Raw genomic sequence first — 20,840 nt, 5'->3', positions numbered from 1 at the left:
GACATTTCTCCAAAGAAGACATACAGATGGCCAACAAACACATGAAAGGATGCTGAACATCACTGATCATCAGGCAAATGCAAATCAAAACTACAAGGAGAGTGGGGCACCTAGGTGGCTCAGTTGGTTAAGCAGCTGGTTCTTGATTTCAGCCCAGGTAATGATCTCAGGGTCCTGGGATCGAGCTGCATCGGGCTCCCCGCTCATCGGGGAATCTGTTTGAGGATTCTCTCTCCCTCTCCCTCTGCCCCTCCCCCCACTCATATGTGTGCACACACTCTCTAAAATAAATCAATAAATCTTTTTTTTTTTTTTAAGATTTCATTTATTTGACAGAGAGAGACAGTGAGAGAGGGAACACAAGCAGGGGGAGTGGGAGAGGGAGAAGCAGGCTTCCCACTGAGCAGAGAGCCCAATGTGGGGCTTGATCCCAGGACCCTGAGCCGAAGGCAGACGCTTAATGGCTGAGCCACCCAGGTGCCCTAAATCAATAAATCTTAAAAAAAAAAAAACCAAAGAAACAATAAACAAAACAAAACAAAAAACCCTACAAGGAGATACCACCTCACAACTGTCAGAATAGCTAAAATCAAAAATACAAGAAATAACAGGTGTTGGTGAGGATGTGGAGAAAAGGAACTCTTGTGCACTGTTGGTGGGAATGCAAATTGGTGCAGCCACTGTGGAAAACAGTGTGGAGGTTCCTCACAAAATTAAAAATAGAACTGCCCTAGGATCAAATAATCTCACTACTGGGTATTTACCCCCAAAATACAAATACACTAACTCAAAGGGATAAATGCACCCCTATGTTCACTGCAGCATTATTTACAATAGCCAAACTATGGAAGCAGCCCAAGTGCTCATTGACAGATAAATGGATAAAGAAGATGTGGTATATATATAGATAATGAAATATTATTTGGCCATAAGAATGAAATCTTACCATTTGCAATGCTTTGGAGGAGCTAGACAGTATTATGTTAAGTGAAATAAGTCAGTCAGAGAAAGACAAATATCGTATGATTTCACTCATATGTGGAATTTAAGAAACACAAAGAAGCAAAGGGAGAGAGAGAGAAACCAAGAAATAGAATCTTAACTATAGAAAACAAAGTGATGGTCACCAGAGGGGAGGTAGGTGGGGCGATGGGTGAAATAGGATTTGGGGAATAAAGAATATACTTATCATGATGAAAAAAGAGAAAAGGAAAAAAAAAAAAACCAGAAGAAGATATAAGCACACACAAAAAAACCACAAAACCCAAAAACAAAGCTCAGGCCCCACAGATATTTTTCTCCAACCAGGACTGTGTGGTGAACATTAAGGAAGAAAGGCTTCAGAAATCTGGCTCATCTACACATTGGATAATCCCCATTGAGCACAACTGCTCCTTTACTTTTAGAAGTGCTTATTAAGCACCTGTTGCACTACCAATGTGAGTCAAGGAGCCCTGGAACCCTCACTGTCCCCACAACAGAAGCCTCTATGTCAGCCATTGTCCTTTGCAGGTTTCTTCACTGTCCCTTCGATATTCAGAAGCTCTACTCATCCCTGAACTTTCTAACGAACATCAGTCTGTTAGCTACCTTGTGACAGACCTTAAATTCATTCTCCCTTTCTTCCCTAGTATTAGGGCATTAGCTGGACTTTGGAATCTCTCCTGCAGTCAGGTATGGCCAGCTATGTAAACTAAGTTCAAGTCATGGGTCTCTTGGGTGTTGGCATTAAAACACTGGCTATGTCTTCCAGTACTCTTTTTCCTTTCCAAGGGCAGAAACATGGATATGGCAGTGACCCAGCTTTGACAATTCAACAGACAACATCCTGGAGAATGGTAGAGCAACAAGATGGAAAGAACCTGGAATGGAATACAGATACTTACCTGCTCTGAATTACCTTCTATCTCTGCATATTACATGAGAAATACATTTCTGTCTTGAATTAAAAAAAAAAAAAAGTGGAGGGTGGGGATTCTAAAATTTTAATAAAAGGAAACTTCATTTAGAATGGAGTCAGGAGGCCAGTGGGGGGAGCTTTCACACCCTACCACTCCTCAGTTGCAAACCCAACAGGAAGAGAAAGGACCCACATTAGTATTCCAGCAGGAGGGAGGCTTTCCTTCTCCACCCCCACCCCAGCAAACAGTCCAGCCAACATGAGACCATCACAACTCAGCCAATGAAAAGCCACTACAGTTCAAGTTCCCAGTTTACTCCAATGGACCTATTTTGTTCATAACAGCCTTCCCAATATCCCCCTTTCCTCTATAAAAGAGCGTTTCTCTCTTTTGTTCTCTGGACTTGCCTATGGTTTTGCCATAGTTTGCTTGTCCTGCATTGCAATTCTCTGCTATTCCTGAATAAACCCATTTTTGCTAGTAAAGAACTGGCAGACTGATTGAGAGCATGCACTTGCAGGGGGGGAGAGGGTGGAGGAAAGGGAGAGAGAGAATCTTAAGCAGGCTCCATGCCCAGTGCAGAGTCCGATGTGGGGCTCGATCTCACAACCCTGAGATCATGACCTAAGCCAAAATCAAGAGTCCACACTTAACTGACTGAGCCACCCAGGTGCCCCTGGCAATTTTATTTTTAAGGTTAACAAAAACAAATACTATTCTGGAAAATCACCAAATGAAAAAGTAAGCAAAAATACAACACTAAATTGTTCCAGAAACAATGAAATCAAGGAACCTTCATTTAAAGTTCAACAAAGAGACAGAAAACAAAAAGGAACCAAAAAGGTTTTGGTGCTAAAGAATACAACGACTGAATTGAAGAATTCAACAGAGAGGGAGCTTCAACGACAGACTAGATCAAGCAGAAGAAAGAATATGAGAGCTTGAAGATAGATATTGGAAATTAGCTAATCAGAGGAGAAAAAAAGTGAAAAGAATGAAGAAGCCAGGCTACGGAACTTCTGGGACACCATCAATAAAAATAATATATGCATCATTATAGTCTCAGAAGGAAAAGGGAGGGAGAAAGGAGTGGAAAGCTTATATAAAGAAATAATGGCTGGAGGACTTCTGGGAAGGTGGTGGAATGGGAAGATCCTAAGCTCACCTTGTCCCATGCATACAACTGGATAATACCCACATCAGTGTAAATAGCCCAGAAAAATGACCCAAAGACTGGCAGAATAGACTCTCCACAGTTAAATGTAGAGAAGAGGCCACACCAAAGAGGGTAGGAAGGGTGGAGATGCAGTCAGAGCCACAAGACTGTGGAAGGGAGGAATGCCGTGGGCAAGGAGAAGGGAGAGAGACAGACACTCACTTTAGGCACCAGGAACCTGCACTAGGAAGATGAATCCCTGTAACACTGCTTTGAAAACCAGAGGGGACTAATTTTGCAAGTTCTTACAATCAGTGAGCTTAACATCTGGAACTTTAAAAATCATTGGGCTTGGCTGTGGGAGAGCTGGAGGTCAATGGAACCTGAGTCCCTACCCTTAAAGAAACAGCACGACAAATAGCCCTGTGTAGAGAAAAAGCACAGAGGCAGCAGATGGAAAAATACCTAGAGTGTACAGAAAGGAGATTTACTTACTGGTCTCAGAGTATGTGTTGGAGCACTAGGGATCTTTTGGAGGGGCAGGAATCTTTAGGATACTTTTCCAGGAACAAAGGAGGTGGCAAGTGCCATTTACCTCCCCCATACCCGTAGCCTAGACACATGGACACCTGTAGGAATCAATGCAGTGCTAATACATTCCACTTAGCTTGCTAACAGTGCATCCCCCTCCTTCTACAGACCTGCCCCCTCCAACCCTGCAGGTCCCTTCCTGTAGCAGACCAGTGCAGACCTTGCTGGCACCGTGCCCCACCACCTCTTTCTCCTGAGGACTGGTCCCCTCCAGCCCTGTGGCAGTTTTCTAAAGTGGCTCCAGGTCCCTTCCGACAAGAGACCTACACAAACCTTGCTAACGCTACGCCCCTGCCCCTGTATTCTCCTGAAGACTGAGACCCCTCCAAAATGCCCTTGGCCAGGGCCCACCTGAAGCAAAGCCATAAACATGGCAGTGTGCAAGCAGCCCTGATAGGGACCAGCACAATTCCAAAGTGACTTTTGTCCTGGGGTAAGGGGAATATAACCAGACACACCAGTCCTACTGAAGCCCCAGTAGTGGGCTGGGGGCAGACATCGGGTTTGACTATAGGCCCTGCCCATCAATGAAAGCTTCTCAGGCGACAACACAGAGGAAGTGCTCTGTATTTTGCTGCTATTGCATCTCTGGCAAACACCGGGTCTGACTCAAATCAAGGCAGCCCCAGACTGGCCCACTTATAACACATGAACAAAACTGTGCCCCCAAAAGGCAAAGAGAGCCATTGCAGATGACTGGTCTGAAGGCAAACACTGCTCAGCCACAGCAGTAGGATGCATACAACACACATAAGAGACACCCCCGAAGTGCCACGTGAACAGGGGGACATTGCACGGCAGGGCACTACAGAACCTCTTCTTCATTAAGTCCATTACTTTCAAGAGCAGGAGAGGTAGCTGACTTTCCTAAGACACAGAAACAGACAGAGGAAAAAAAAAAAAAACAGACACAGAGAGTTAGAGGAAATGAACAGACAGATGAATATATCCCAAATAAAAGAACAAGACAAAATCACAGCAAGAGAGCTAAACAAAACAGATAATACACCTGACAGAGAACTTAAAATCATCATCATAAAGATACTCATTGGACTTAAGAAAAGAGTGGAGCACCTCAGTGAGACCCTCAACAAAGAGATAGAAAACATAAAAAAGAACCAAACAAATGAAGAACTCAATATATGAAACTAAAAGTACATTAAATGGAATAAATAGTAGACTAGAAGGAGCAGAAGAACGGATCACTGACCTGAAGAACAGATAATGGAAAGCCATCAAGCTGAATTGGAGAGAGAGAAAAAAATGTAAACAGACTTAGGGAACTTGGTGACATCATCAGTGTTATAACATTCACATTATAGAGATTCTGGAAGGAGAGGAGAGAGAAAAGGGGCAGAAAATTTATTTGAAGAAATAATAGCCAAATTGAGGAAGGAAACAGAAATCCAGATCCAAGAGGTGTAGAGAGCCCCCAACAAAATCAACCCAAGGAGGTCCACATCAAGACACACAGTAATTAAAATGGCAAAAAGTGGAATTTTAATTTTATGCCATTTGGGTTTACAGAAGATTTCACAAGAATGCTCTATTTTTGGATAGCGGACAAAACCTGTATATATACAATGGAATATTATTTAGCAATGAGAAAGAAGGTCATCTACCATTTGTGACAACATGGTTGGATCTTGAGGGCGTTATGCTAACTGAACTAATTTAGACAAAGAAAGGCAAATATGGTATCATTTATACGTGAAGTCTAAATCACCCAAACTCATAGAAACAGAATACTTGTGGTTACTAGGATGTGAGGGAGGCTGGGGAAATGGGGAGATTGGTCAAAGGGTACAAACTTCCAACAAGATGATTAACAATTTTAATTTTGGGTATCTAATGTATAGTACGGTAATTATAGTTAACAAAACTGTATTATATACTTTAAATTTGCTAACTGACTAGATCTTAAATGTTCTCACCGTTAAAAAAAATGGTATTTGTGTGACATGATGGAGGTGCTAGCTAACACTATTGTGGTAATCATTTTGCAGTACATAAGTGTATCAAATCAACACATTGTATACCTTAAGCTTATACAGTGTGATATGTCAATTTTATCTCAATAAAGTGGTAGAAAATTCTTTAGAAAATATTACAAAAGAAAAAAATAAAAATTTAAAAGGAGGCATTGACATCTGTAAAACTTAAATTATACAGAAAGTTCAATGTATTACCATATGTTTTAATATTTAAACCTTTGATGAAATACAAGATACGGGGAAAATATAAATTATCAAAGAAACTACTACTCCTCTACTACCCAAGAATAATAGCTGGAGTGTGTTAAGTTATTGGGTGCTTAGGTGTTCTAGATACCAACTGCATACATGGTGCTGTGTTAATTTGTCTTTTCTAATTTAGTCTTCACAATAAATTAGAAATTGGAACTAGTATTATGCTATTTTACAAATGAAAAAATTGAGGCTCAGGTAGATTAGGCAATTTGCCCACAGTCACAAAGACAGTAAGCATGAATCTAAAAAGTTATCAAAGGGCGCCTGGCTGGCTCAGATGGTTAAGCGTCTGCCTTCGGCTCAGGTCATGATCCCAGGGTCCTGGGATCGAGCCCCACATTGGGCTCCTGGCTCAGCGGGGAGCCTGCTTCTTCCTCTCCCTCTGCCTCTCTCCCTACTCATGCTTTCTCTCTCTCTCTCTCTCTGTATCTCTGTGTCTCAAATGAATAAATAAAATCTTTAAAATAAATAAATAAATAAATAAATAAAAAGTTATCAAAAATTAACTCCCCTAGGATTCCAGGACCAGAAGATTGTACTAGTATTTTCTTTTAAACTTTCTAATGCCCTGCCCCCAAATAAATAATGGAAAGTTACAGGAGGAAAAAAACCATAAAAACAAATGGAAAACCACCTAATTCACTTTATTTAGCATAAATTGGATACCAAAATCTGATATAGGTATCACACATTTAACAAAAACAAAACTAAACTATAGACCACTATTTCCCAATCTGTTTTCCACATCAAAGCTATCACTATTGAAATGTACCAAAATCTTTTTCTGATAATAACCCTTGAAAAATCTAGTAATAAAGCATGCTTCCTCAACATAATAAGGATTATCTATCTTAAGCCAATAGTCAATATAATCCTTAATATAAATTTTAGAGACATTTGCACTGAAATCAGAAACAAAACATACATGCCCACTCTCATCACTATACCACTGGGTGTGAAAATCTAATTAAAATAAATAGAACGTGAAATAAAATCAACAGAAAATAGATCACAAAATATTTGCAGACAAATTTCTTCATGAAAAACCCAAGACTCAAAAAAATAAATTTTATAAATAATACAATAATTCAGCAATACAACTGGACTCAAACATTTTGAGACCATAATTACTGGTTAAAGAAATAGTAGAAAACATGGATTTAATTCACAATTTAAAAGAAGCAAATCATGTAAAAATCTGTGTAATTAACATTTACTAAGCATTTCTTATATGCCAGGCACTGTTTTTAATTTTGGAGTACAGAAGTGAACCAACTAGACTAAGTTGCCTACATTCATGAAATACAAGTGTGAAACTTAACATAGAGGCAGCTACATAGGTTGTGTAGAGAATCATACCTGATGACTTGAATAAAAAGATATACAACATTTTTGAATGAAAATATGAAATACTGAAAACATGTCAATTTTTACAAACTTCAACAACTAAAACAGAATTTCAATCATTCTGGCTAAAATTACATTATAGTTGTTGAACACTTGCAAAGTGATGTAATTTACCTGGGGGAAAAAATGAAAAGAAAAACAGAACAGAAAGGAACTACTTAAGAAAACTTTGGAAAAAAAAAACCAAAACAAAACAGGATATACCACCAGACAGCAGAACATTATCATATAAAAGTATGTAATTAAAAAATCACAATAATTAAATCTTTACAGTTTTGTCACAAAAACAGAGGCTAATAATGGACCAGAATAGGTAGCTAGAAACAAACTGGCAAATTTAAGAATTAAACCCAAGATTAAAAAAAAGTGTCACTTAAAAATCTCATCTCATATGATACATCAAAATAATTAGGGATGGATTAAATAGTTACGTGAAAAAGAAGACAGACCACACAAACCAGAAGGAAATACAAGTATGTATTTGACTTTTGGATGGAAATTATATCAATAAAAAAACAGATCACAAAAGAAAAATTTGGACTAGTTAAACCTGACAAAACTGTGCACATCAAAAACCATTATAAGCACAGTTAAAAATCAAGTCAGAAATGTGGAAAATCCACCGTAACTACAACTAAACAATGGTTAGCATCTGTACTACAAAAGGTGCTTGTAGAAATAAGGAAAGACTAATAGTTCAATAGAAAAATTTGCAAAGACTACTGACAATTTATAGAAGAGTAAATATAAAACAATGATAAATATGTGAAAAAAAATCATACCAGTAAATCAAAGAAAACTAAAATGATATTTTTTGCTGAATTAGAAAATAATTATATGCAACTGATGAATCACTAAATTCAATCTCTGAAACTGATAATACTATGTTAACTGAATTTAAATAAAAAATTTAAAACAAGAAAATATTTAAAAGCTCAAGAATAATGAATGCTGAGAAGGTCCAATGCGACAGAAACTTTCAGAAACTGCTGATGGAGTATAGACTGGTATGCTCTTTTTGGAAAGTAACTGGGCACTGTGTATCAAGATTTTCAACATGTTCATAACCATTGAACAGGTATTCCATTTCTAGAAATAGTCAGAAATGTTTACAGAGTGATATATCAATATAATAGTCAAAATGTTATAAAATCCAAAAGTGCTGAAATAACCTAAATGCCCAACAGAAAGGGAATGGCTGGGTAAAATCAAAGTACATCTAAATGATTAAATTTTATATAGCAATTAAAAATACCATTTACAATATTTTAAGAAGTACAAAAATATTAATATAATGCTAAACAGATGGGAGGAAAAGATGGCGGAGGAGTAGGGGACCCTATTCCAACCGGTCCCCTGAATTGAGCTGTGTATTTACCAGAGCAGTCTGAACACCCACGAAATCAGTCTGAGATGTAAGAAGATATATCTGGATCTCTACAAACAGAATATGGCAAGCAGTTGGTGTCAAGGTACGAAGTAGGGAGGTGTGATTCCGTGGGCATATATTGGAGGATAAATGAAAGGGGGAGGGAGCCGAGCCATCAGGATACTACACCACCAGTGAGCGATGGCCTCCTGCACTGGGGACCGGGCACAGGCTCGCAGACGGGTAGCGACGGGGAAAGGACTTTAGGGCAGCCCCCCGGACTGAAACCAGAGCGGCTGGGCCACGTGTGTGAACTGGGGGCGGCTGGCGGTTTTATAAGCACAAAGGGCAGAAATGTGCCCTGACCTGGAGGCAAGGACTGGGAGCGCTGCTGAGGGGCACACAACCCAGGACGCTGCAGTTTTTTAGCAGCACAGAGAGAAACGGAGAGGGTGTAGACTGGAGAGCTCACTGAAGAACAGACTGCGATCTCTCTGCTCTGAGGCAGAGGGTTGGAAGCCGTCTCTTCTGCTCTGACTCTCGGAAGAGACGCGGAAAGCCTCCAGGGAAAGCCACAAGAGAACAAAAGCCCCCAAAAACCGATTTTCACTGAGCCCATCCCCCCGCAAAGGGAGCAGGGCAATTCTGCCCAAACAGGGTTGCCTGAGTAACAGAGCAGCAGGCGCCCCACCAGAAGGCTGGGAGAACAAGAGGCCAACAACCCTAAGGTCCCTATGAACAGATGCATCTTGCTTGGGTTGTGGTAATTTGGACACTGTACATTCCCTCAACCACCCCTCAACAGAATGACTAGGAGGAGGAACCCCCAAAACAGGAAAGACTCAGAGACTGTGACTTCTGCCACAGATTTATAAATGGATACAGATATAACCAAGATGCTGGAAATGGACTTCAGGGTAACAGTTATGAAGACGATGGCTAGAATGGAGAAATCGATTAATGGCAGAAATGAAAGCTGAACTGGCAGAACTTAAAAATGCTATCAATGAGATCCAATCTAATCTAGATACTCTAACAGCTAGGGTAAACAAGGCAGAAGAACGAATTAGTGATCCAGAAGACAAATTGACAGAAAAGAAGGAAAAAGGAGGCCTGGGAGAAACAGCTTAAAATCCATGAAAACAGAATTAGAGAAATAAGTGATGCCATGAAACGTTCCAATGTCAGAATTATTTGGATCCCTGGGGGAGTGGAGAGAGAGACAGGACGAGATGATATAGCTGAGCAAATCGTAGCTGAGAACTTCCCTAATCTAGGGAATGAAACAAGCATTCGTGTCCTAGAGGCAGAGAGGACCCCTCTCAAGATCAAGGAAAACAGACCAATGCCCTGGCATGTAATAGTAAAACTTGCAAATCTTAGAACCAAGGAAACCATCTTAAGGGCAGGTAGGGGGAAGAGATTCCTTAGGTACAGAGGGAGGAACATCAGAATAACATCAGACCTATCCACAGAGACCTGGTAAGCCAGAAAGGGCTGGCAAGACATATTCAGGGTACTAATTGAGAAGAACATGCAGCCAAGAATACTTTATCCGGCAAAGCTGTCATTCAGAATGGATGGAGAGATGCAGAGCTTCCAAGACCGGCAGAAACTGAAAGAATGTGTGACCGCTAAGCCAGCCCTGCAAGAAATATTAAGGGGGTTTCTATTAAAGGAAAAAAGACCCCAAGAGTGATACAGAATAGAAATTTAGAGAGACAATCTATAGAAACAAGGACTTCACAGGCAACATGATGACAATACATATCTTTCAATAATCACTCTAAACATGAACGGCCTAAATGCCCTCGTAAAATGGCACAGGGTTGCAGACTGGATAGAAAGACAGGACCTATCCATATGCTGCCTATAAGAGACTCATTTTGAACCTGAAGATATATCCAGACTGGAAGTGAAGGGATGGAGATCCATCTTCCATGCCAATAGACCTCAAAAGAAAGCTGGGGTAGGAATTCTTACATCAGACAAATTAGATTTTAAGCTAAAGACTGTAGTTAGAGACACAGAAGGACACTATATCATTCTTAAAGGGTCTATCCAACAAGAAGATCTAACAATTGTAAATATCTACGCCCCCAACATGGGAGCAGCCAAATACATAAGCCAACTGTTAAACAAAATAGGCATATTGACAATAATACATTAATTGTAGGAGACCTCAATACTCCACTCTCAGCAACAGACAGATCATCCAAGCAGAAAATCAACAAAGAAACAAGAGCTTTGAATGACACACTGGACCAAATGGACCTCATAGATATATACAGAACATTCTACCCTAAAACAACAGAATACTCATTCTTCTCGAGCGCACATGGAACTTTCTCCAGAATAGACCACATACTGGGTCACAAATCAGGTCTCAACCAATACCAAAAGATTGAGATTATTCCCTGCATATTCTCAGACCATAATGCTTTAAAACTGGAACTCAATCCCCAAAAAAAATTTGGAAGAAATTCAAACACTTGGAAGCTAAAGACCACTTTGCTCAAGAATGTATGGGTCAACCAGGAAATCAAAGAAGAACTTAAACAATTCATGGAAACCAACGAAAACAAAAACACATCGGTCCAAAATCTATGGGATACTGCAAAGGCGGTCCTAAGGGGAAAATACGTAGCCATCCAAGCCTCACTCAAAAAAATAGAAAAATCCCGAATTCACCAAGCAACTTTACACCTTAAAGAACTGGAGAAAAAGCAACAAACAATGCCTAAGCCATGCATTAGAAGAGAAATAATTAAGATTAGAGCAGAGATCAATGAATTAGAAACCAGAAACACAGTAGATGAGATCAACAAAACTAAAAGCTGGTTCTTTGAAGGAATTAATAAGACCGATAAACCACTGACCAGACTTATCCAAAACAAAAGAGAAAGGACCCAAATTAATAAAATTATGAATGAAAGGGGAGAGATCACGACTAACACCAAGGAAATAGAAACAATTACTAGAAATTACTATCAACAACTATATGCCAATAAATTAAGCAACTTGGAAGAAACGGATGCCTTCCTGGAAACCTATAAACTACCAAGACTGAAACAGGAAGAAACCTGAATAGGCCAGTAACCAGGAACGAGATTGAAGCAGTGATCAAAAACCTTCCAAAAAAACAAGAGTCCAGGGCCTGATGGATTCCCTGGAGAATTCTACTGAACATTCAAAGAAGAAATAATACCTATTTTCCTGAAGCTGTTTCAAAAAACAGAAGCAGAAGGAAAGCTTCCAGACTCATTCTATGAGGCCAGCATTACCTTAATCCCCAAACCAGGCAAAGACCCCATCAAAAAGGAGAATTTCAGAGCGATATCCCTGATGAATGTGGATTCCAAAATTCTCAACAAAATCCTAGCTAATAGGATCCAACAATACATTAAAAGGATCATCCACCACAACCAAGTGGGATTTATCCCCGGGATGCAAGGGTGGTTCAACATTTGCAAATCAATCAATGTAATAGAACACATTAATAAGAGGAGAGAGAAGAACCATATGGTCCACTCAATTAATGCAGAAAAAGTATTTGACAAAATACAGCATCCTTTCTTGATTAAAACTCTTCAGAGTATAGGGATAGAGGGAACATTCCTCAATTTCATAAAATCCATCTATGAAAAACCCACACTGAATATCATCCTCAATGGGGAAAGCTGAGAGCCTTTCCCTTAAGATCAGGAACACAACAAGGATGCCCACTCTCACCACTATTGTTCAACATAGTACTAGAAATCCTAGCAACAGCAATCAGACAACAAAAAGAAATAAAAGGTATTCAAATTGGCAAAGAAGTCAAACCCTCTCTCTTCACAGATGATACTTTTTGTGCAAAATCCGAAAGACTCCACCCCCAAATTACTAGAACTCATACAGCAATTCAGTAACGTGGCAGGATACAAAAATCAATGCACAGAAATCAGTTGCTTTCTTATACACTAACAATGCAACTGGAGAAAGAAATTAGAGAATCGATTCCATTTACAATAGCACCAAAATCCGTAAGATACCTCGAATAAACCTAACCAAAGAGGTAAAGGATCTGCATTCTAGGAACTACAGAACACTCATGAAAGAAATTGAAGGAGACACAAAAAGATGGAAAAACATTCCATGCTCATGGATCGGAAGAATAAACATTGTTAAAATGTCTATGCTGCCCAGAGCAATGTATACCTTCAATGTCATCCTGATCAAAATTCCAATGACATTTTTCCAAGTGCTGAAACAAACAATCCTAAAATTTGTATGGAATCAGAAAAGACCCTGAATTGCCAAGGAAATGTTGAAAAAGAAAAACAAAGCTGGGGCATCACGTTGCCTGAATTCAAGCTATATTACAACGCCATGATCACCAAGACAGCATGGTACTGACACAAAAACAGACACAGAGACCAATGGAACAGAATAGAAAGCCCAGATATGGACCCTTAACTCTATGGTCAAATAATCTTTGACAAAGCAGCAAAAAATATGCAATGGAAAAAAGACAGTCTCTTCAATAAATGGTGCTGGGAAAATTGGGCAGCCACATGCAGGAGAATGAAACTCGACCATTCTCTAACACCATACACAAAGATAAACTCAAAATGGATGAAAGACCTCAAGGTGAGACAGGAATCCATCAAAATCCTAGAGGAGAACATAGGCAGTAACCTCTTCGACATCAGCCACCACAACTTCTTTCATGATACATCTCCAAAGGCAAGGGAAACAAAAGCGAAAATGAACTTTTGGGACTTCATCAAGATAAAAAGCTTCTGCACAGCAAAGGAAACAGTCAACAAAACAAAGAGGCAACCCACAGAATGGGAGAAGATATCTGCAAATGACACTATAGACAAAGGGCTGATATCCAAGATCTATAAAGAACTTCTCAAACTCAACACCCAAAAAATAAATAATCAAGTCAAAAAACGGGCAGAAGACATGAACAGACACTTCTCCAAAGACGACATACAAATGGCTAACAGGCACATGAAAAAGTGTTCATCATCATTAGCCATCAGGGAAATTCAAATCAAAACCACACTGAGATACCACCTTACACCAGTTAGAATGGCAAAAATTGCCAAGGCAAGAAACAACCAATGCTGAAGAGGTTGTGGAGAAAGGGAAACCCACTTACACTGTTGGTGGGAATGCAAGTTGGTACAGCCACTTTGGAAAACAGTGTGGAGGTTCCTCAAAAAATTAAAAATAGAGCTACCCTATGACCCAGCAATTGCACTCCTGGGTATTTACCGCAAAGACACAGATGTAGTGAAAAGAAGAGCCATATGCACCCCAATGTTCATAGCAGCAATGTCTGCAGTAGCCAAACTATGGAAAGAGCTGAGATGCCCTTCAACGGACGAATGGATAAAGAAGATGTGGTCCATATATACAATGGAATATTACTCAGCCATCAGAAAGGATGAATACCCAACTTTTATATCAACATGGATGGGACTGGAGGGGATTATGCTAAGTGAATTAAGTCAAGCAGAGAAAGTCAATTATCATATGGTTTCACCTATTTGTGGAACATAAGGAATAGCATGGAGGACATTAGGAGAAGGAAGGGAAAAATGAAGAGGGGGAAATCGGAGGGGGAGATGAACCATGAGAGACTATGGACTCCGGGAAACAAACTGAGGGTTTCAGAGGGGAGGGGTGCAGGTGGATGGGTTAGCCAGGTGATGGGTATTAAGGAGGGCATGTACTGCATGGAGCACTGGGTGTTAAATGAAAACAATGAATCATGGAACACTACATCAAAAATAATGATCTACTGTATGGTGACGAATGTAACATAATAAATTAAATTAAAAAAATATATAATGCTAAATAGGGAAAAAGATAAAAACTAGGGAAAATACTTAAAAATGTTACTATTTTTGGGGCGCCTGGGTGGCTCAGTCATTACGCACCTGCCTTCAGCTCAGGTCATGATCCCAGGGTCCTGGGATCGAGCCCCGCATCGGGCTCCCTGCTCCGCGGGAAGCCTGCTTCTCCCTCTCCCACTCCCCCTGCTTGTGTTCCCTCTCTCGCTGTGTCTCTCTGTCAAATAAATAAAATCTTAAAAAAAAAAAAGTTACTATTTTTTATTATTTATTAAAAATGTTACTATCTCTTAGTAACCGAGTTATTCTTATGCTTTTCTTCAATTCCAAAAATTTTTTATAATAAAAATATATTGGTTATTTTTAGGGGGGAACCTCTTAAAAATTAGGTTTTATCTACTTAGGAAGTCAGACATCATAATCCATCACATGTAAAACTGGCTGACTCGGTTAAAATTTAACAAGAATGGTTTTACAGTGTATTTATCACATGGGAAACAAAATACCTGAATTTTATGGAATCTTAGCTTTAAGTATAGGAGATTTTGGTCTAGTAAGGCCATCTTCCTACTGTAAGTCACTTAAAAAAGTCACTTAGGGGCTGAAGTAATGCAGCCTATTATTTCTGCAATTTCAGTACACATAGTCAGCATGGCTTATCATGGTGCCTGGCAGTATGCTGCATTAAAATGCATTTTTTCTAGTATTACGTTAAGTAACAAATACAACCTAACCTATCATAATAATGGTAACATTCTGACAGCAGTTTTAATCTATACTATGGTATGTTATCCCTGGAGAATTAATTATTAGAACAGCATACAGATCTTCCCTCACTTATGATGGGGTTATGTCCCAATAAACCCACTGTAAATTGAAAGTATCAGTAAGTTGAAAATGCATTTAGTACACCTAACCTACTTAACATCATAGCTTAGCCTAGCCTACCTTAAATAAGCTGAGAACATATATATTAGGCTAAGTTGGGCAAAATCATCTAACACAAAGCCTATTTTATATAAAACATTGAATACATGTAATTTATTGACTACTATACCGACAGTGACAAACAGAATGGTTTGAAGTATACTAGCTGTTTACTCACATGGTCACATGGATGCCTAGGAGTGTATGAGAGAGAATTGTACAGCAGTGTATTGCTAGGCAGGGTGAAAAGAGATAAAAATTCAAAATTTGAGGGCGCCTGGGTGGCTCAGTTGGTTAAGCGACTGCCTTCGGCTCAGGTCATGATCCTGGAGTCCTGGGATCGAGTCCCGCATTGGGCTCCCTGCTCAGCAGGGAGTCTGCTTCTCCCTCTGACCCTCCCCCCTCTCATGCTCTATCTCATTCTCTCTCTCAAATAAATAAATAAAATCTTAAAAAAAGGCCAAAAAAAAAAAATTCAAAATTTGAAGTACAGTTTCTACTGAATACATATCTTTTGCACCATCTTAAAATAAAAAAATCCCAAGTCAAACCATTATGAGTTGGGGACTGTCAGTATAAAGCTGGCCAAAACCTGCATTCTTCTTTTTTTTTTTTTTTTTTTAAAGATTTTATTTATTTATTCATAAGAGACAGAGAGAGAGGAGAGGCAGAGGGAGAAGCAGGCTCCCCGCTGAGCGGAAAGCCCGATGTGGGACTCGATCCCAGGACCCTGGGATCATGACCTGAGCCGAAGGCAGACGCCCAACCATCTGAGCCACCCAGGCACCCTTTTTCTTTTTTTTTTTTCAAAACCTGCATTATTCTATCTTATGAAAAAATATGATCTTGGAAAGTACAGTTTCAATTATAAATAATTTCACTATAAAAGTATCCACAGAGTAGTCATCTTACATTACCAATTCAAAGCATTAATGTTTTTGGAGAAAAACTGCTAACTCATGAACTTTTTTTTTCCACCTGAAGATTTACTTAAACATTTAAGAAACACTAATTTGTGGAGCTGGGGGTGACTTCTTCCTTTTATTGTGTATATGCTCCCAAGACAATAACTAATTTAAACATATAAGCTAATAATTTAAATCAGGTAACATCCCTACCATGATCTTGTTTAATTGATAAAACTGTTCTGTTTCTTCAATACTGGCTTTATTTTATTTATTTTTTAAAATATTCTATTTATTTATGAGAGAGAGAGAGAGATGGCAGGAGCGGGAGGAGGGGCAGAGGGAGACGAGAAGCAGATTCCCTGCTAAGCAGGGAGCCCAACGCGCGGATGGGGCTTGATCCCAGGACCCTGGGATCATGACCTGAGCTGAAGGCAGACACCTTACCAGACACCCTTGAATATTGGCTTTAAAACTTCGGTGAAGTGTCATAAACCACTTTTAAGATAGTAACAAAATAAAAGCATTTTTTCTTGTCTCTAGACATATCCTATGAAGCCTTTATTGAATATGCAGATACTTGTTTGTCCAACAGAATGATGGTGAGTGTGAGAATGCCCATGTGTACATGGTGTGTTAGTGTGTGAATGTGTGGTCAAAAGAAATGTTATATTTGGGTAAGAATTAAAAAGATCATTAGAGGTTGGTTGCACTAAGTAATGTACAGAATCGCTGAATCACTTTATCATACACCTGAAACAAATATAACACTATGTTAACTATACTGGAATTAAAATAAATAAATAGCATCTCTCCTACAAAAAAAAAAAAACAAAAAAACCTCATTAACTTACTTTTTAAAATTACCACTAGTTTACAGTTTCAAATACTTAAAAATACTCTAGGAATAAAAAAAATGAACCACAGCTTTAATGAGCACCTTATCCTTGCAATTAGTTACTGTAATGTATGGAAGTACTGAGACAGAAAATACAATTTGTAGTAACAGTGGGATTAAGTTTCAGGTACTTACTGAGACTCAACTTGCTGTTTAATTTCTTGCCATTCCCCATATGGGTTTGACTTTTTATGAGCTTTGGATTTTTCTTCATTTGGACCTGATGAATTTTGGTCTTGGATATTTTTTTCTTTCTGTGTTTCTGGTTCAATTCCTTTATCACTATTTTTATTTTTTTCCTGAAATGTCAAAGTCAAGAAATAACATACTTCAAGCAAAACTACAAGGACACAATTTAACATAATCTTATTGATTTATAAATAATAATACATTAACTCAACATTTTTAATTGCACATAACACAAAAAATATACATAAAAGAATTTTAATGCTTGATTAGGTTTTTTATTATGTCAAATGTTAAGATACCATGGGCCAAGGCTGGTTTTTAAAATAATCTAATATGAGGGGCACCTGGGTGGCTCAGTCGTTAAGCGTCTTGCCTTTGGCTCAGGTCATGATCCCAGGGTCGTGGGATCGAGCCCCGCATCGGGCTCCCTGCTCTGCGGGAAGCTTGCTTCTCCCTCTCCCACTCCCCCTGCTTGTGTTCCCTCTCTCACTGTGCCTCTCTCTGTTAAATAAATAAATAAAAAATCTTAAAAAAAAAAAAAATCTAATATGATTCTATTAATATTCTACAATTTTTAAAATATTTATTTATCTGACACAGAAAGAGCACAAGCAGGTGGAGTAGCAGGCAGAGGGAGAGGAAGAAGTAGGCTTCCTGCTGAGCAGGGAGCCCGATGTGGGGCTCGATCCTAGGACCCTGGGATCATGACCTGAGCCAAAAGCAGATGCTTAACCGACTGTGTCACCCAGGCACCCCAATGTTCTACAATTAAGACATAAACTGGCCTTTTTTATCCTCTCTTCTCCTCTTTTCTGCCTTCTCTCCTTACTTATATATCCAATAGTGATCTCCCCTTATACTGTGTCTTTTCTGAATTTAATGCCATGTCATTAGACCCTAATACACTATCTACTTAAAGAATTCCCTCAATCTATCAGTCTTAACTGAACTCTGCCTTCACATTGAGGTGACCGCCAAAGCCTCAATGGAATATGTAACTGGTAACTGTGAAATGAGAAAAAGACACACCCTTGATGTAGAAGCAGGTCCCATGATGCCCTTGGCTAGAGCTAGAATTTTTATGGCACCCCTTCATCTGGGAAAACAAAGCTCTATCATCCAGTTAAGCAAATAAACCATACACTAGATTTCAGTCTATTTGCAAAATGCACAACCGTGGGTGGCAGTCCTAGGACACTGTTCTGTCTGTAATTCTTTGAATGGATATTAACTCATTGCCTCATACTGTTCCATCATAAAACTAGGAGGCAGTATCCACTTTCTCTTAGCATTCTTGACTATTTCCAGGCTGTGACTTTTTTTTAAAGAAAAGATTTTTGTTGTGATTATAATGTATGTTTTGATTCTAATGCAATGTACTAAATGCCTCCTCCTCTGAGGTTCATACCACCTCTATACAGTTCTCTCCCATGCTTCCTTACACCGTAATGACTTTTGGCCACTACGCCATATTCACTGATGACTTTAACCATGTTCTTTCTATTCAAACTCATCATCCTGGACCTTAAAAATTCCCTAGCCTGTTCTGTGAGCTTCACAATCAAGGACTTTGGCCTTCAACTATATTTCAGCCACTTAATGTTATATAAGATATTTTCCCTCACATATAGCACATAGTAGTATTCAAATACTAAATCCTTACATCAATGTACTTTTTAATTTGAACTGTATCATCACTCAAAAATGACCTACCTGTAAATTTTAGAACTCCAAAAGCACCCCACCTTTAACCACAGTAAGTTTTTCTTCTGGCTTTCTGGCTTCCTTACTTCTAATATACCTCCTGTCCAACCTTGTTACCATCTCTAATGCCTTAACTTCTCCTTGTGCTCGGAGTTTGTTGACCTTGTCTAGATTTTACATCATTACAGAGCTTTACATCCACAGGGAATCGTTTTACTTTTTATCTTATTTTATCAACATGGTAAGTGTACTCTTTAATCCCCATCACCTATTTCACCCATCCCCCACCCACCTTCCCTCTGGTAACCATCAGTTTGTTCTCTACAGTTAAAGGTCTGTTTCTTAGTTTAAATAGTAAAGGTCTGTTTCTTGGTTTATTTCTCCCTCTCTTTTTCCCCTTTGCTGGTTTATTTAGTTTCTTAAATTCCACGCAAGTGAGATCATATGGTATTTATCTTTCTCTGACTTATTTCACTTAGCATTATACTCTGAGCTCCATTCATGTCATTGCAAAGGGCAAGATTTCATTCCTTTTTTATGGCTGAATAATATCCCACTGTATATACATATACCACATCTTTATTCATCTATCAGTGAGCATTTGGGCTGCTTCCATAGTTTGGCTATTCTAAATAATGCTGCAGTAAACACAGGGGTGCATATATCCCTCTTTGTGTTTTTATATTTTTGGGGCAAATACCCAGTAGTGCTGGATCCTAGGGCAGTTCTATTTTTAACTTTGTGAGGAACCTCCATACTGTTTTCCACAGCGTCTACACCAGTTTGTATTCCCACCAACAGTGTGTGAGAAGGTTCCTTTTTCTCCAATTCCTTGCCAACACCCATTGTTTCTTGTTTTAGATTTTAGCCATTCTGACAGGTATGAGGTGATTATTTCCTTGTAGTTTTGATTTGCATTTTCCTGATGATTAGTGATGCCGAGCACAGATTTTACATCCTTCATTAAAGAGCTCCAGGTCCACGTGGAATTACTTTATAAACATTTTTTTTGCTAGCACCCTCAAATATCTTTGTTCCTGTTTGTCTCTTGTGTGGGGCCTAAACACCTCCAACACAGACCTATCCAATCATTGCTCTGTCAAATGTTACATGGGAAAAAAAAAAAAAATCACACAACCAGACTTCAAGTTATATTACAAAGCTGAAGTAATCAAAACAGTATGGGGGGCGCCTGGGTGGCTCAGTCATTAAGCGTCTGCCTTCAGCTCAGGTCATGATCCCAGGGTCCTGGGATCGAGCCCCGCACTGGGCTCCCTGCTCCACCGGAAGCCTGCTTCTCCCTCTCCCACTCCCCCTTCTTGTGTTCCCTCTCTTGCTGTGTCTCTCTCTCTCTGTCAAATAAATAAATAAATAAATCTTTAAAAAAAACAAAACAAAACAGTATGGTACTTTTTTATGCCTGAATAATATTCCACTGTATATACATACACCACATCTTTATATATTCATCTATCAGTGAGCATTTGGGCTGCAAATGCTCACTGAAATAGGCATATAGATCCATGGAACAGAACAGAAACCCAGAAATGAACCCACAATTTTATGGTCAATTAATCTTTGACAAAACAGGAAAGAATATACAACAGGAAAAAGACCACCCTCAACAAATGGTATTGGGAAAACTGGACAGCTATATGCAAAAGAATGAAACTGGACCACTTTCTTATACCATAC

General features: G+C 39.1%; 1 protein-coding gene across 1 annotated transcript in view; it reads right to left on the bottom strand.

The window, feature by feature from the left end:
* WBP4 (WW domain binding protein 4) overlaps positions 1-20,840 on the bottom strand; it is a 63,219-nt gene that overhangs the window by 23,938 nt on the left and 18,441 nt on the right. Inside the window, exon 9 of the mRNA XM_032402917.1 lies at positions 17,388-17,551. Within this exon, the coding sequence (XP_032258808.1) occupies positions 17,388-17,551 (164 nt within the window). The remainder of the gene's footprint in view (positions 1-17,387; positions 17,552-20,840) is intronic.

This window comes from Phoca vitulina, unplaced genomic scaffold, assembly GCF_004348235.1.
Source record: "Phoca vitulina isolate PV1807 unplaced genomic scaffold, GSC_HSeal_1.0 scaffold5, whole genome shotgun sequence".
Lineage (NCBI taxonomy): Eukaryota > Metazoa > Chordata > Mammalia > Carnivora > Phocidae > Phoca > Phoca vitulina.
Note: the sequence above shows the minus strand (reverse complement) of the source record. Positions and strands in the feature narration are given on the sequence as shown.